General features: G+C 34.3%; 2 protein-coding genes across 10 annotated transcripts in view; one reads left to right on the top strand and one right to left on the bottom strand.

Annotated features, from left to right (window-relative positions):
- The window catches only part of PPFIA2 (PTPRF interacting protein alpha 2), a 664,129-nt gene extending 663,472 nt beyond the window's left edge, over nt 1–657 (top strand). For all 9 annotated transcript variants that reach the window (XM_074270868.1, XM_074270869.1, XM_074270872.1 and 6 more), the window contains one exon: nt 430–657. Coding sequence is in view for 1 of the 9 variants with exons in the window: in XM_074270871.1 (XP_074126972.1) it covers nt 430–458 (29 nt within the window). In the remaining 8 variants the exon portion in view is untranslated. The remainder of the gene's footprint in view (nt 1–429) is intronic.
- A 3,608-nt stretch (nt 658–4,265) lies between these two features.
- The window catches only part of ACSS3 (acyl-CoA synthetase short chain family member 3), a 245,851-nt gene continuing 234,135 nt past the window's right edge, over nt 4,266–15,981 (bottom strand). Inside the window, 3 exon segments of the mRNA XM_074270876.1 lie at nt 4,266–5,435; nt 6,604–6,779; nt 6,881–6,980. Of these exon segments, the coding sequence (XP_074126977.1) occupies nt 5,367–5,435; nt 6,604–6,779; nt 6,881–6,980 (345 nt within the window). The 3' untranslated portion in view covers nt 4,266–5,366.

Genomic DNA, 15,981 nt, shown 5'->3' with positions numbered 1-15,981 from the left:
GAGTAAAACTTCACATTAAAATAAAGATATCAAAATCTTTCCTAATTAAAAAAAAATTCACAGATTTTTCACCTCAAGTAATTCCAGATTTATGGTATCAAGGGAGCATAGATTTAGAGTTGGAAACATCCACAAAGTCATTAATTTCAATTCCCTCATGTATACAAGGGGGAGGCAAAACGGAGAATGTATCCAAGGCTTATGCCTTCATACTAATGCTTAAAGTCTAATATTATGGAACTTATCTTCAAGTGGATTAAAATCTCTTTTCATAATATATGCAATTGATGCAAGACCCATGACTACTTGTTCTCATATTCTGTAAATGTTAGTCTTCTTAGTAGATATTCCTAAGAGACTAAAATGAGTTCTATTCTGCAGAGTAGAAATAGACTTCAATTAATAACATTCTATTTACTATTTCTTTAGATGTCATCTTTTCAGTCTACTCTACCTGAAGTGCACTATCATCTTAGAAGAGGAGCTATGAAAACTACCTGGACAATTGAGTCCTAAGGGAAAATAATGACAAGTCAAGGTTTATTAAACTGAAAATGTGATTTTTTTTCCCATGCATTGTTTGGTTAGTTCACTTCAAACGTAAGGAAAAAAAAAAAAAAAAAGCTTAAGTCATTTTAAAATAAACATCCTTTACACCAGATGTTTTACAAAATGGAACCACTCATTTTTACATTGTTCCATCTGTTTTATTGTAATATACTAGACATTTATGTATTATTGTGTATGTATTTCTTTTAAAATGTGTAAGTTTTATGTAAAAATTGATATAAATATGATTTTATATAAAAAAAAATCTATGGTTCATGGAGTCTGAGTGCAAGCACTTAACAATTATCCTGTTTGTATCTTGCCATTACATTTTTACAGTTTTGGATTGTAACAGTCAGATGAATATGTTTATTGGAGTTAGTTTCCACTTGTTCCTCCTTCAAATCTGTCAATACTTAAAGCTGGACACCTGCCTCTGATCCCATCCAAACTGAGTGATTTAACCTGGAAATGGAGCCAAAATGGACCTTAAAAGGCAACTTGAAATGCCCAGTACCTGTAGAAAAGCACTGTGATGGCTATCTTTTTCAACACAAAACCAAGCAAACTGTTTACAAAAACACTGACTAAAAACAAGTTTATAAGGAACATTATCTTTTCTTGTTACCTGTGGACCAAGAAAGAACCTTTCTTTCCTAATAACCACATTTTCATTCTAAGGTCTTCAGTCACCAGCCAGCATTAGACAGTGATCTCTAAGCACTGCAAGGAGTCTGAGGCTCAAATTTCTTACTTTAAAAACAAACAACACTGGAATTCTCCCCCCATACACACACACACACACACACACATACACCTTTTTTCGTCTTTGGCATAGGGCATTAGCCAGACCCATGATTAATGTTATAAGCTTTTAGCCAAGATGGCCTTGAGACTTCCCTGAAGTCCATTTTTATCAGAGGAAATAACTGAAAGACAGAATAAATAACATATATAGTGTATAAAAAATATAGAAGAGCAACTCTTCCCTGTGACTTTATTTGGTGGTGTGACTGTTGTTTATTCTTTGTTTACATGGGAAATTTCCAAGTACAACCTATTAGTAATACCATTTACCTAAATACTAATTTTCTGCTGCTTGACTTTATTAAGCTCAAGACCTGTCTTTTAGTTATTTCTTTCCGCAGTTTAATTTGCAATGTTTGCACGTACATAACATTTGTTTTGTTGTCTTCTGTTTGACAGATTTCAGTAGAAAGGTAACGGTGAGAGAATTTTCCCCAAATTGTCAATAAAAAAAATTCTTCCACTGCTGTGTTTAATCTTTGTTTTGTAGCTAGTCACACAAAGCATGTAGTTGGAAAGTGCAAATAAAACCGTCCCACAACGTTGATAACTCAGGGAAGATAAAACTAGTCACCATATATTCCAGCGTGATGGTTCTTACCTGATTGTACCACAAGGGGGAAGACTAAACTTGCATATCAGTGGGTTGAGAAGTTAAAAGGATTTGCAGATGTGTGATTACAAATCTGTAGAATGCATCCTTGGTTTGCAGATGGGGATGGAACAAACAAGGAATCAAGCATTTAAGCTAAGATAGTTCCTATCCATAAGAAGATGGATAAACAAATCATTTTATTCATTATGGCTAGCGTGGCTAAGCAAGGACGGGGTATTCAGAAGAAATATTAAACACACTTTCAGAGAGTTAACAAGACCTTTTAAAAGACAAGATAGCTTTCACCAGATTCCAAGCTTTTATTACTGGCATGATGGTAATAACTATATGACCTCTCAGGTATCTTCCTTCACCCCGGAATCATCTCTAGGAAGTCCTCCCATTGGGTATCATTAAGGGTATATTTAAAAAAGGATTTTATATCATTTGGGCTGTCACTTTTGTGTGCTTTCTTATAATTAGTTATATAGTTTTCAAACGTGGCTGCCAACTCATTTCTAGTATTGGTTATATACCAGTGTCTCTCACATGTAAAAAACATGATAGTTTTGGTCTAAATTTCCAACTAGGCAAGAGATACATTTAATTTTCTTAAGTAAAAGGAGTGAGCAGATAGAAATTTTTTTCATAAGAAAATTATCTGGCAAATTGATTACAATTTTTCTTAAGTAGGAAGGAAACTAGACATTGTAAAAACATTTTGGGGGTATTTCCCTTAAATAAGCAGATGCAAAGTCACTAGTCATATCACACAAAGGGAAACAAACACTGGATCTATGCTTTTGTTGTCTAGGACAGAGGTGTCAAACAGAAAGCACATTCAGCCCACAACATTCCCAAGTGCCTACCTAACCAGATTAAAATGTATTTGGAAATTAACAAAATAATACAAAACATAATGATAATTTGTGGCTGTCAACATGTGGCTTGCAGGGAGTCCTCTGTATGGGTTAATGGTCTCCTATTTTTTATTTGAACTCGACACCACTCGTCTAAGGAACCACCAAATGAAGAGACTCCCTCCCTGAAACTATTCTGTAACAGTATTGAGAAATCCTGAACCTACAGAAATTAAGTTTTCTTGGTTTTGAAGACAACTCTATCCACTATGCTACCAAAATAATAGCAAGCTCTGGGATTACCTTTTCAAAGTATTTTTAAAAGTTATCCCCATGATTAAAATGCAGGAGGAAAGAGTAATAAATATGAATGAAAAAGTTTCTAAATGGTCACTGCTCTTTTCCATAGACTAAAATTTCCCTGAAAGTACCATTACCCCTTCCACTCTGTGACTTTCCCTATCATGTTTTCTATGTATTGCAGGTTGTCATAAGAAATTAAATAAGAATTGTGGGGGAGTTTTTTAGAAACCACAGATGAGAAGCAAAGGCTAACAGATGACACAAAGTTCAGAAACTCAGAAATGCATAAAATATATGTATAATATTATATAATATCAATACTATAAATACACTATAAAGCTCAGACTTCTCTGTTATGATGGGAAGGTCAAAAAATTTTATGCAAATTTTCCAGATCACAGAGTACCACATCCTAACACCCCTTCCTCTCACCTGCTCAGTGTGAAAGGGAATAACTGCTGTTAATGTTCCTGGGATCTGATGTGGAGACTTCCTTCAATAGCATTGAACAATACAAAGCTGCTCAATCTTGTGCTGAGAAAATAGCTCTTCTCCCTTCCCCAAATACAATACAGCATTTTCCAATCTCTCCCATCTGGGTCATCATTAGAATCTGCAACCAAAGGGTCCCTCTATTTTTAAGTACTAAATGAAACATTGCCAATGTACCTTTTTGAGTTATTATTGCCTGCTCATTGTCTCCATCTTGCTGTGAGTATACTCAACAGATGGGAATTGGGTGCTTACATGGAGAAATTGTTTCTTCAAGAGAATTCTTCATTTTAATCAATACAACTACATTTTTTTAAAAAAAGAAAGGAAACAAGGTAACCTTTTTCAGAGAAAGATATTATTGATTTTTAAATCTGTTAGGCCTTAAATCTGAAATAATTGCATGAAATGGCAAAATAAAATAAAATAAAACCTATTCCTTTAAAACTCCAAGGTAAGCTAGATCATTTTGTATACATTGAATCAATTGAAAAACTAAAAGAGTGTATTATTTTTCTGTGCATCATTTATGGAGAAAATTTAAACTGTTTCTTGCATAGAAACTATATATTTTCTCTAGATTCTTAAAAATGAAAACCCTATATTTTTTCCCTTTGCACAGTACATATTGGTTTTAAAAGAAATAAAAGACAAGTAAATAAGTTGACATGTTTATTCAAATAGTAAGTTCCAAAGCATTAGGAGTCTAAATCTCTATTGCTTTTTTTGTTTGTTGTTTTTTAGTAAAACTACAGCACTATATAGTGGTGATCATTTATTTATTAACCAGAGGCACTAAAAGGTTCTGAAATACCTTGTGAATCATCCAAGATGAAATTATATCCAATACATATACTACACATACCTTACAGGGAGCAAGTATATCTCATTGCATTCTAATTTGTTCAAAATTGGGTTTATCAGATAATTAGGTTAATCAGAATTTTCCATTATCTTACCTATTCTAGTGAATGGAATTATTAGTAAAACTCACTTGGTCCATTTTATTTTAACATAATTGGAAGCACCATGATACAGTGGAAAGAACACTTGTTCTTCAGCCCAAATATTAATTTACAAGTTCCACATCTGACACTCCTACCAGTGGGACATTGGAAAGGTCACCTATCTTTTGTGGCCTCAGTTTTCCACATCAATAAAATGAGTAAATACATTAAATTTAGGATAATATTCTTACAATATCCTTTAAGTTATAACCTAATCAGTTTTTTTTTTCCTTCCCATGCCATCTAGATTGTCCTACTCTTTCTAAGGTTAATTTGTCACATAAAATAACTCCTCTACTTCTATTCCTATGCCATACTCCTAACAAATCTAGTTTCTTAGGAGCAGTGGCAATTAAATTTGAACATAAGGCAGGAAGAAGGACCAAAGTTTCGTTTGGCTTCAGTTTTTTTCATCTGTAGAATTAGAGGAGGGAGAGGTAAAAGTAAGGTAAAATAATCTTCGAGATCCCTTGTAGATCTGACACTGTGATTTCCTTAGGCCCATCCTAGAATTTAGCATAATTATGTGAAACAAAACATTAAAAAAAATCTAATTGATGGATAAAAATCTAAGACTTGTGACAAATAACAGTAACCATAGGCACAGTCAATTAAGGCCCTTCCATTGTACTGTACAATTAACTTCTATTTCTTAATAACTACTGAGACCTGCCAATTATCCAGCTATATCTGAAGAACGACATAACATTTCTTCTCCACTGTTATGTAAGTTTTTACAAAAAGAAAAAAAGGTCATGATGTCCGTTTCAGTACTTCTTCTATATGGCTAAAGACACCAGGATCCTCAATTGTGGGAGTTATCTAAAAAAGAAAATCAGAGATTCATAAGTGCCATTGATTACATTCATCCTTCCTCTTTTGCATTTAATATTTTGTTGTTGTTTTATTTTATTTCATACTTATCTGTACTGAACCCAGTAGGGGATTTTCTTGGTAAAGATAGCAAAGTAACTTGCCATTTCAGTCTCAGTTCATGGACACATAAGGAGGAGGGAAACTGAATTAAATGACTTACCTGGGGTGACATAACTAGTAAAGTATTTGAGGCCAGATTTGAACTCAGGTTGTGGGCAGTGAACAATTTTAAGGCATCTTTAATCACACAGAGAGTTAGGAAAGAATGGCAAATTCTCCTCTTTCCTCAGTACACATAATGATAATGGGATGTGACCTCGAATGACAATATGTTTGATTTTAATTATTTTACATCCTTAAAAGAAAACTATTTTCCTACAATCAAAAGTATAAATCAAGGGACACAGATGCTCTTACTTAAGTTTGCAGACATCTATCAGAACAATCTCTCCTGACATATGGATAGGACTACATACAGTTCTTTATATATTATTAGAACCATATAACAACCTTGATTAGGCAGATAATTCAGGTACTGTTCCCAATTTTGTTCCTGTCTGACTCTTTATGATCCCACATGGGATTTTCTTGGCAAAGATACTAGACTGGTTTATTTTCCTTCTGTAGTTCATTTGACAGATGAGGAAACAGAGAGTGTTAAGTGAGTTGAGTCATAAAACTAATGAGTATCAGAAGCAAGTCTTGAATCCAAGCCTTCTTGATTTCAAGTCCATTATTCTATCTATGGTGCATTATTGTGCTGGTGATAGAAGTAAAAACAGAAGCTGCTCCATGAATTTGCTTAAACTTTCCTATTTTTGTTAAGCCTATCAGTCATAACATACATATCTCATTTTCATTTTCATTACCATCACATTCTATTTATTTCTTAATCTTTTATATTCCGGACATTGCTCAGCTAAAAGTCTGAGGAATAAGAAAGAATAAGGGCTGCTCTTTCATTAGTCAGGATCCAAAGATACTAATAATCATCTCTGAGGGTTCTATTTCAGGCTGCAATTCAGCTGTGAAGAATGCTTTAGACACTGCATCTTACTAGAACCAATGAAATCCAAGGGAAAACAAAATTAGAACACAGTGTTACTGATTCTACCTTGTAAGGCTTTCCATTGACAAGAGCAGACAGAGTTGACCGGGGTATCTTGCCTGAGCGAGTCTTGGGTAACTGCTTAACAAACACGGCGTGCCGGAAGGCTGCCACCGGACCAATGCTGTGTCTCACATGTTTCACGATTTCTTCCAAAACTTTCTCCTCTGTAGCATTTATGTCTAGGGGAGAGATTTCTAGCTGTGAGTGATGAACAATTTAAAGACATCTTTAATCACACAAGATACCAACACAGAATCAGGGAAGGATGATGGGTTCTCACCTTTCCTCAGTACACAAAGTGCTAACGGAACGTGACCTTTTAAAGGATCTTCTTTGCCAACGACAGCACAGTCTGCTACAGTACCATGGGAGAGGACCGACTGGAAGAGGGAAAGATAATGATTTCAGGGCAATAATCTAATTCACTGTAATGGGAGGAGGAGAGGAGGGTAGGGAAAGAAGAAACAAGCCAAAGAAGCCAAAAATTAGCCTATAGTCACCTCCCTGAAAATGACTACTAATCTCTAACATCATTACCCTCTAGGGCATCTGTTCAGGCACCACAAGGTAGCCACTGAGTGCTGACAATAATTAAGACAAATTACTTAGCTTATTTCCAAGTAAGGGGATTATTTTCCTCATTATAGCCACTTAATAATGAAGCCAGGGAAAATGTCCGATAGGTGCCAAATATAAACAAACAGTGCCCAATTAGCAAAAGACTCTTGAGAACAGGTTCCAACAGTGTAATTTGCCCTTGTCATGAGGCACAATAAGACATTGCTGAGGTGGTCTAAGGAATGGAGTACATTTAGGAGAAAGGTAACCCAAACAGCAGCCTTTCCACACAGGATGACTAGGATCACTAGCAAAGAGTAGGAAAAACCATAAGAAGGCTTTGATTCTAGAGGTTCCATAATGAAATATTCTACCCATCTCCTAAAGGAGAGATGATGAACTAAGGATACAGAATAAAACACATTTTGGGACATGGACAATATAGGAATATGTTTTACTTGCCTGTGAATATGTTACTATGTTTTTGTTGTTGTTTTTAAAGGGGCAGGCAGAAAAGAGATAAAATAAATGGTTAGCTAAAAAAATAAGTTAAAAAAAATTAGTAAGAATGGATATGATAAGGGGCAGCTAGTTGGTATAGTGGAAAGAGCACCAGCCCTGAAATCAGGAGGACCTGAGTTCAAATCTGGTCTCAGTCACTTGACACTTCCTGGTTGTGTGATCCTGGGCAAGTCATCTAACCCCATTGTCTCAGCATTAAAAAAAAAAAATTAAATTAAATAAATAAATAAATAAAAGAATGGATATGATAATAGACTAGAGCCCTACATTTAGATCCAGTAGTTAATTATTGTCATTTTTCTGTCTGACTCTTCATGAACCAACTTGGGGTTTTCTTGACAATGATATTGGTTTGTCATTTTCTTTTTACAGACGAGAGACTAACTGCCCATAATCATGCACTAGATAAGTATTTGAGACCAGATTTGAATTCACAAAGAGCAGTCCTCCTGACTCCCAGCCAATATTCTAGCTGCCTTAGATTTAGAACACCTGCATTCAATCCTCATTTTGATAAGTCTAATATTCTGGTGTGACTCAATTTCCTCATATGTGAAATGAATTAATTGAAACAGAAAAATTCTAAGCTGCCACCCAGTTTTATACCCCACAATTTAAAAAAATTAAAACATTAATGTTTTATACCTGGTAGCATCTCAAAAATCATGACTCTCAGGTATCATAGGGCCCTCCAAAAAAAGGATTTATAGAACTTTCACAATTAAAAATATATATATATATTTAAAAAAAAATCAGCAACCATACAGAGTTGAATTGGCAGGATTCTTCCATCAAGGCAAATTTGGTTACTGCTAACGTAAATTCCATCTCCTTTTTGAAGTCTTCATTAACCAAATCCATGCACCCATCCATCCATCAACAGCCATTTACTTATCAAGTGCCAAGCACTATGTTATATTCTAAGGATACCAAGAAAAAACTAAGACAGCCCTCATCCTGAAAGAATAAGCATTCTAATGGAGGCAACAATATAAATCAGAACCTACAAAACACAAGAGTACACTCAGTTTCTATATCTTTCCCTTTTCTCACATCTTATAGATCTGAATCCCCTTATGCACTCCATCATTTAGTATTCTTGTTATGTTATCTTTTTAAAGTCTTTCTCCCTACCCCCAGATAGATAATGGACAGAAGATTAGATTTGGAGTCCAAGGTTCACATCCCAATTTATAATCTCTGATGTTGGGCAGGTTACTTAACCTCTGAATGCCTCATTTGTCAAATGAAAAATTTAGACTAGATGATCTTTAATGTCTAGTCTGGCTCTATATCAATATGAACCTACCCTGAACGTAAGGACCGTGACTTTTGCTTTTACATTCTGGATATCCCCATGGTGCCAGTACATGGTAGCTTGTTATTTATTTTTTCCCACATTACAAATTTTGTTGATTTTCTTAAATATGCAAAATTGTTTTCATCCCGAGCCAGTACCTAACAAAGAAGCTTCTGTTGGAGACATGCTGAGCCCAGATTCTCAAAATGTCAATGCTTCTATCTGGCAAAAAAAGAAAAACTCCAGAAGAATTGTTCTCTTTCAAGCTATTCTCCAAGTCACAGGTGCTTTATGTATCTGGATGGCAGGAATTCAATTGCCAAATAGTGAAGACCTGGACTTTGCAGTCACTGTAGAGAATACTTACCTGCCAAATAAACATGTTACACATACTCCTGGGATTAGCTGCATCCTTTTCCTTTTGACTTCAAATTTCTTAAGCTAGGTACAAAAGGTTTCTTTCCATTGGTAATTATGCTATATCAACTTCAGCAATCATGCTGAAACATATCTGTTGAAACAATCCTTGGGGAAATAATTCAGTGAGATGAACCATAACTATGGGGAACATGGCTATAAAGTCCCCAAACATCTTATTAATTCAGTTTTTCAAAATCAAACTATGAGCCAAATGTTTTCTCAACAAATCAATGTGACTGTTTTTTTAACTGATTAGTCTTGCTTTCTTGTGTCTTTGTAGACCTAGCCAATGATCTTGACTAAAAATTCTTCTTGCCATGCTTTTTTTATAGAATCACAGAATTTGAGAGTTAAAAGGGACCTCAATACCCCCTAAGACCAAGCCATACAAAAACAAACAAATATTCCCCACTAAAACATATGCAACAAATAATCACCTATTTCCCTGCTTGACATCTTCCAATGAGGGAACTCCACTACTTCCTAAACCATTTATTTCTTCTGGATAGTTTTTTCCTGAAATCAAAACTATTTCTTTGCCATTTTCTTCCACTACTCATGATTCCATTCTTTTGAAGCCAAAATATAATGTCTAGTTTTAACTATTCTTAGACAGCTAGCATGTCCTCCTAGAGTCTTCTCCAAGACAAATATCACACCAATTGCTTTAATATCTCCTTATATGCCAATATTTTTAACATAAAACTTTTAGAAAAAATTAGTTTTTAGGAGAAAAAAATGTGAGAAATGTAATGTTTTATGAGCTAAACAAATGGGAGAGTTGAGGAGTTCTGTTTGTTTTTAATTTTGCTACCTAAGTTCCCATGGCATCATTGGAAGACAAAAAGTTCTATAGACATAAGAGATTATAATAAAGGCAAATTGAAGTCAAGAACAACAACTTGGCAAGTAGAAATTTTTGTCACAAGGTGGGAAATGGAAGAGGAAAGTTTGAATTCTAGGGTATGACAGGTCAACAGGATGACAAAGGCTTTTGCACCACTATAGTTCAGGAATTCCTAAGGGCACAGCAATGTCCAACTGGTTGTTTTTGGCTTTAGGGAATTGGGTACCAGAAGCTCGATAGACCTCACAGAAAAATCTTAAAGTATTGTAGTGTGGCTGTGAGTGACTGTCTCCCTGCCTAGGGGCACAGAAGTGAGTGTATTTAGATATAATTAATCAAAAGGCATGTTCTCTTCCTGTCACATGTATATTGGATGGGATGAAAAGTTGGTTGAGATTTATGAAAACTATAAACTACAATTCATTTCTGGTGATTTATGGAGAGGAGAAGGATATTGTTGGAAAAGACTTAGAAAATGTATATTAGGATTCTGAAATCCTAGTCAGAAATTAGATTTCTAGGGACACAGGGGATTTTTGCCTGTTTTTTTCAATTGAGAGTTAAGATTCAGAAGAGAAAGGAGATATGGAAAATAAATAGCCAGTGATATATATCATGCTGAAGAAAATAAATTTGGTTTTTGGATCATTACTCTGTATACAAGAATGATAGGCATTTAGAAAAATGAAGGACATCTCAAAAGACCTGAAGAAAACATGATTGGCTGGAGATTTGATGAATATTCTTAAAAGACTCTGAATATAAAATAAAGTTGTAGAGAAAAAAAAACTGGAATACTTTCCTCACTTTATCCCCTTTTGTTGGCTTAGTTCATATTCCCTAAATATTTATATGTGTACATGACATTTCTTCCAATAGAATATAAGATTGAAAGAGAGGAAATGCTTCATATAACCTTTATTTACCTGGTCCATGTTGGTTGCTGAAATAAATGTTCTTTGCTTGCTTATTTGACACTATGGAAAACATGAAGCTTGAAACAGAAAAAATGTATAAAGCTACTTTCTGGTAATTCAAAGAATTACCAAACCACACAACAGTAGCAACAACAACAATAAAAACAAAACAAAACACACAAACAAAAACAAAATCAACCCAGAGAGGAGAAAGGAAGAATACCTTGATCATAGGACCCTAGATCATAGGACAGCTAGTCCTATCCCCCTCATAATTTACAGATAAAGAAACTAAGTCTAGGTAATTTGCTCAAAATCACACAGATATTGAGTATCAGAAAATGAATGGGAATCCAGATATTGATAATACATTCATGGCTATCGTATGGGCAAAAAAAGCAAACATAAGCATTTAAAGTATGTAAATAGGTCTAGAAATATCACTAATATTTAGAAAGATGAGACATATGAATAAGATGAAATAATGGAAGTAGAAATCTCTTTTCAAAGAAATATAGTTGAAAGAGGAAATAACAGAATAGCATTATTAAAAAAAAAAAAAATAAAAGGTATACCTCTGGGTTCCATTAATGAATCATAAGAATCATTTATAGTGGAAATATTTAGGTAAGGATAAGAGGAGATACAAAGAGAATGGTGTTGTTAGAATTGCATGCCAAATCCCTTAGCCAAATGGAGGAAATAAATGATGTTAGTAGATCAAAAGCTAACACTGAGACAAGATATAGTAATAATGAGAACCTTCAGTATATGATTACCTGGTGGAAATCTTTTTATGCTAAAAGCAGAGCATCTGATAAATATTTTATTTGTACAATTGACAACTTCATCTCTCAGACATATGGGAAGTGAATTTTAATGAGGGCAAATGTGAAATCTTTAAAGTTTGGAAAAGCCAATGTATAAATACATGCCAAGAAGATGAGACTAACTAGAAAGCAATTCATGTAAAAAAGTTGAAGTTTGTTTTTGTTTTTTTCTAGTGGATTCAGGCTTTGTCCATAATAGATTCATAATATATACGCACCAAGTTGAATTTGTTTTTTAAAAGATATATAAATTAATGTAATTTAATTTTTGGTATAATTTAATTTTCTTTTTGAAAAGTTCACATAAATTTAGACTGTTGTTATAGCCAAAACACAAATCCCAGAAAGAAAGGGAATTGATAGTTCAATTATTCTTCATTCTAGTCAGACACAGTTATGGGCATCACACATCAGGTAAAACCTTGACAGACTTTAATATGTCAAGAGAAGGGTAAAGGAGTTTAAGAACTAGTCTGAAGAAGACTCAAGTAAAGAAAAGGGAATATTTTGCCTGAAAAAAGGAAAGACTTAGTGACCATCTTTAAAATATTTAAAGGTTTTTTCATATAAATAAGGAATTAGAGGAATTCTGTATTACCAGAGGGCAAAAGTAGTACAAGTGGAAAGAATTATTGGCTCCATGATATGGTGTTTCCCTACCACCAGAATAGAATTTTTCAAGAACAGATGAGATGAGTATTAACCGGAAACACCATGAAAGGTATTTCTACAACAAAGAGGGGGTTGGAGTTGAGAATGTCTTGTCAAGTCTTTTCTTCCAACATCATTCTATGATTTTGTGCTTTGGAGTTACGTTATAACCAAGGTCTATACATTGTAAAGGAAAAGCTAAAATTCAATGAAACAACATTCTAAGGACAAGGAAAGTTCCTAGAATCTAAAATTTTCCTTGAAAAAGAAGTCAGTCTTTCTAATTGAGTAGTTTCTTAGAGTAGCTACATTGGGGATTCATGGAATACTGAATTCTACCGAGAATTAAAAATAATTATCACTCAGAGGGCAATGTAGTAATAGTAGATATGGTAGATAAGCACTGGCTGTGATATAAGTAATGAATTACAAAGATGTAGAAAAGGGATTTCATCAAAGAAAGATATGATCAAAAAGGAATAGATTGCTATATGAAGCTAGTCAGCTCATTTGTTTTATTGGTATCCATTAAATTAAAAAAATGAATGAATGCATATAAAATGAATGTAATAGTATTTAAATATTGTGTGCTAGATACTGAAGACTGGGGAAATAAATACAAGCAAGCATCACAGTTCTTCTCATAAAGTAAGTAAAGTCATACCTACTTGAATGCTATCAAAGATTCATTTGGTTCCTTAAAGGCTTTTAATCCTCCATAGAAAATTTCCTTCTACCTTTGGGTCACAAGACCTAAGACTAGAAGCTTCAATAAAGGCAATGGCAAGAAACTTTTCATCATTATTAAACAATATTTAGAAAATTACTGAAAATAAGAATTTTCATAGTATGTCTTTCAATTCTGTGAGACAGAAGGCCACAAATAATTTGACTTCTGAGATGAAGAGTCCTATGGCAATAAGGAGACTGAATGATAAAAGCAAGAATTAGAAATTCCCACTTAGAAATTCAACAAATATTTAACAAATTCTTCCTGTATACAAAGCACTTTCAGGCCTAAGTACCTATGATTCAAGGGTGATTTTGTTATTTGAGATTTGTGCTGAGTAGCCTTATTCATATTAGGAAATACCTGAGACTCTTCAAGATAGATAGTTATTACCACTTCAAGAGAAAATTAAACACAAGTTTCTTAAATATTTTAGTGGCATTTTATATTGTGAATTTTAATTGGGATAGGAGGGACAGTGGAATTTTTCATTTATCTTTTTAACAATCTCTAAGAGATTAATTTAAAAGATAGCAACATGGGGGTTTATTTGTAGTAGAGGAATAGTTGGAATAAGAAGAGGAATAGAGATTAAAAATCAAACTTGAATATGCATTAAGAAAGCAATCTGAGAAAAATTGTGGGAGGAAAACCCAATTTTCATTAATAATCATATTATTTAAGATAATATCAAACAAATGTAAAATTATTTAAAGCCCATAATAATCAAATTTTCAAGGTACATTCACTGGGCACATAATCACCCTGGGGAAGTCATCACTCCTACACTAGTGGGAAAAAAAGTACTAAATTGAAAACAAATAATGGTAATTTTGGTCAAAACAATCTTTAAAGAGGCAAATTGTTTTAAGCAAATTGGCTTAAACTATAGCACTTTAACACAAAATTTCCAAGTTTTCATGGATACCAATACAACTTTCCATGATGGGCAGGGGAGACAGAAACAGAGAGAAACACACAGAGAGAGACAGAGAGGAAGGAGTAGGAAAAGGAATAGGAAGAAGAGGTGGGAGAGAAAAAGGAAAAAAAAGGAAGGAGAAAGAGGGGGAGGAGGAGGAGAATCATCATCATCATCCTCAAAGGAATATAATTCTTCCCTTGGAAAAGAGAGACAATTGATCATAAGACATAGGTTTTAGATTTAGACATGAGATAATTGAGTCCAACCCCACTCCTTTTACAAATGAGGAAAGGGACTGAGGGAGATTAAGTGAGTTGCTCGGGTCAAATAGCTGGTAACACATAAGGAGAGAGCTGATCTCACATCCTCCTGATTCCACATCCAGTATCTTATTCGGCATGCCATTTTGAACAAAGTTTGGAGGTAAAAACACCTGGATACTTGAAATCCTTTCTCCAATGACTCCAAACCAAGCACTGAAACATTTGGTGCAAATGCTTTGGCTAACCCCAAGTAACACCTAGCATTTCTATAGCTCTTTTAAGATTTCAAAACACTTTATATGTATTATCTCATTTGACACTCACAACAATCCTGTAAGGTAGGCACTATTATTATCCCTATTTTACAAATGAAGAAACTGGAGACAAGAGAGGTAGAGTGAAGGCTTTCCCAGAGTCACATAGCTAATAAGATTCTGACATGATATTAGGATATAGGTCTTTCTAAGCCTAGATATGAGGCTCTCTCCATTAAGATGATTTCTCAAGATCAAATCAGGTTCCATGTGCTTCACTTTGATTCATGACTTACAAGGAGCAATCAATTTGCGTGAGTGGTTAAAATGAAAATTAAATGCTTCCTGTGGTTCTTGAGGAAAAGCAATAAAAATCCTCCATGGAAAGAGTTCTCTCCACTTTCTCCTAGTAAAAGAGTACACTTTGGTATATCAAGGATACATAATTTCAAGGACAGTCCCTCCATCAAAGAGATAGCAATTCCTCTACAACTTATAACCTAACCACCAAGTTGCCATGACTCTCAAAATTCATCATGGATTCACCAATTAGTACAAAGCCTCTGAAATTAGGCTGATTTTTGGATGACATACATAGCTTTCATCACTACACCTGTTCCCTATGTCTTGGAACTTGTGAACAAAGGCTGACCTTGGGAGTTCTGGACCACAATCTGTACTTCCTCTATCACTTACTAGCTATGTGACCTTGTACAAGTGACTTAACATCTTTGTTTCCACATCTAAGAAAGAAGGGAATTTGACTAAATGACCTCTGTTTCTTTCTAAGTCCAGTTTAGCATGCTCTATTGGTATGACCTAGCACTTAACTATGTTTCATACACTGTATAAGTACTTTACAATTTTTATCTCACTTGATCCTTACAACAACCTTGAAAGGTAAGTGCTGTTATCTCCATTTTATAGATGAGGAAACAGAATGCAGCATCAGAATAGTCAACACACAAGACACTTTGAGAAATTATATGTCTAAACTTTCCCCCTTGGAAGATATCAGATACACCTAGGTTTGCAAATTCTAAAGCATTACATCAATGTAAGTTTTCAGAACAATATGCATGAGGACTATGGCCATGTTAATGAAAAAGTCACAAAAAAAGCGTGGAAAATTGCATGAATTTTCAGATTTGCATGTGCTGATGCATT

This window comes from Sminthopsis crassicaudata, chromosome 5, assembly GCF_048593235.1.
Source record: "Sminthopsis crassicaudata isolate SCR6 chromosome 5, ASM4859323v1, whole genome shotgun sequence".
NCBI lineage: Eukaryota > Metazoa > Chordata > Mammalia > Dasyuromorphia > Dasyuridae > Sminthopsis > Sminthopsis crassicaudata.
This window is presented reverse-complemented; position numbering and strand designations above follow the sequence as displayed.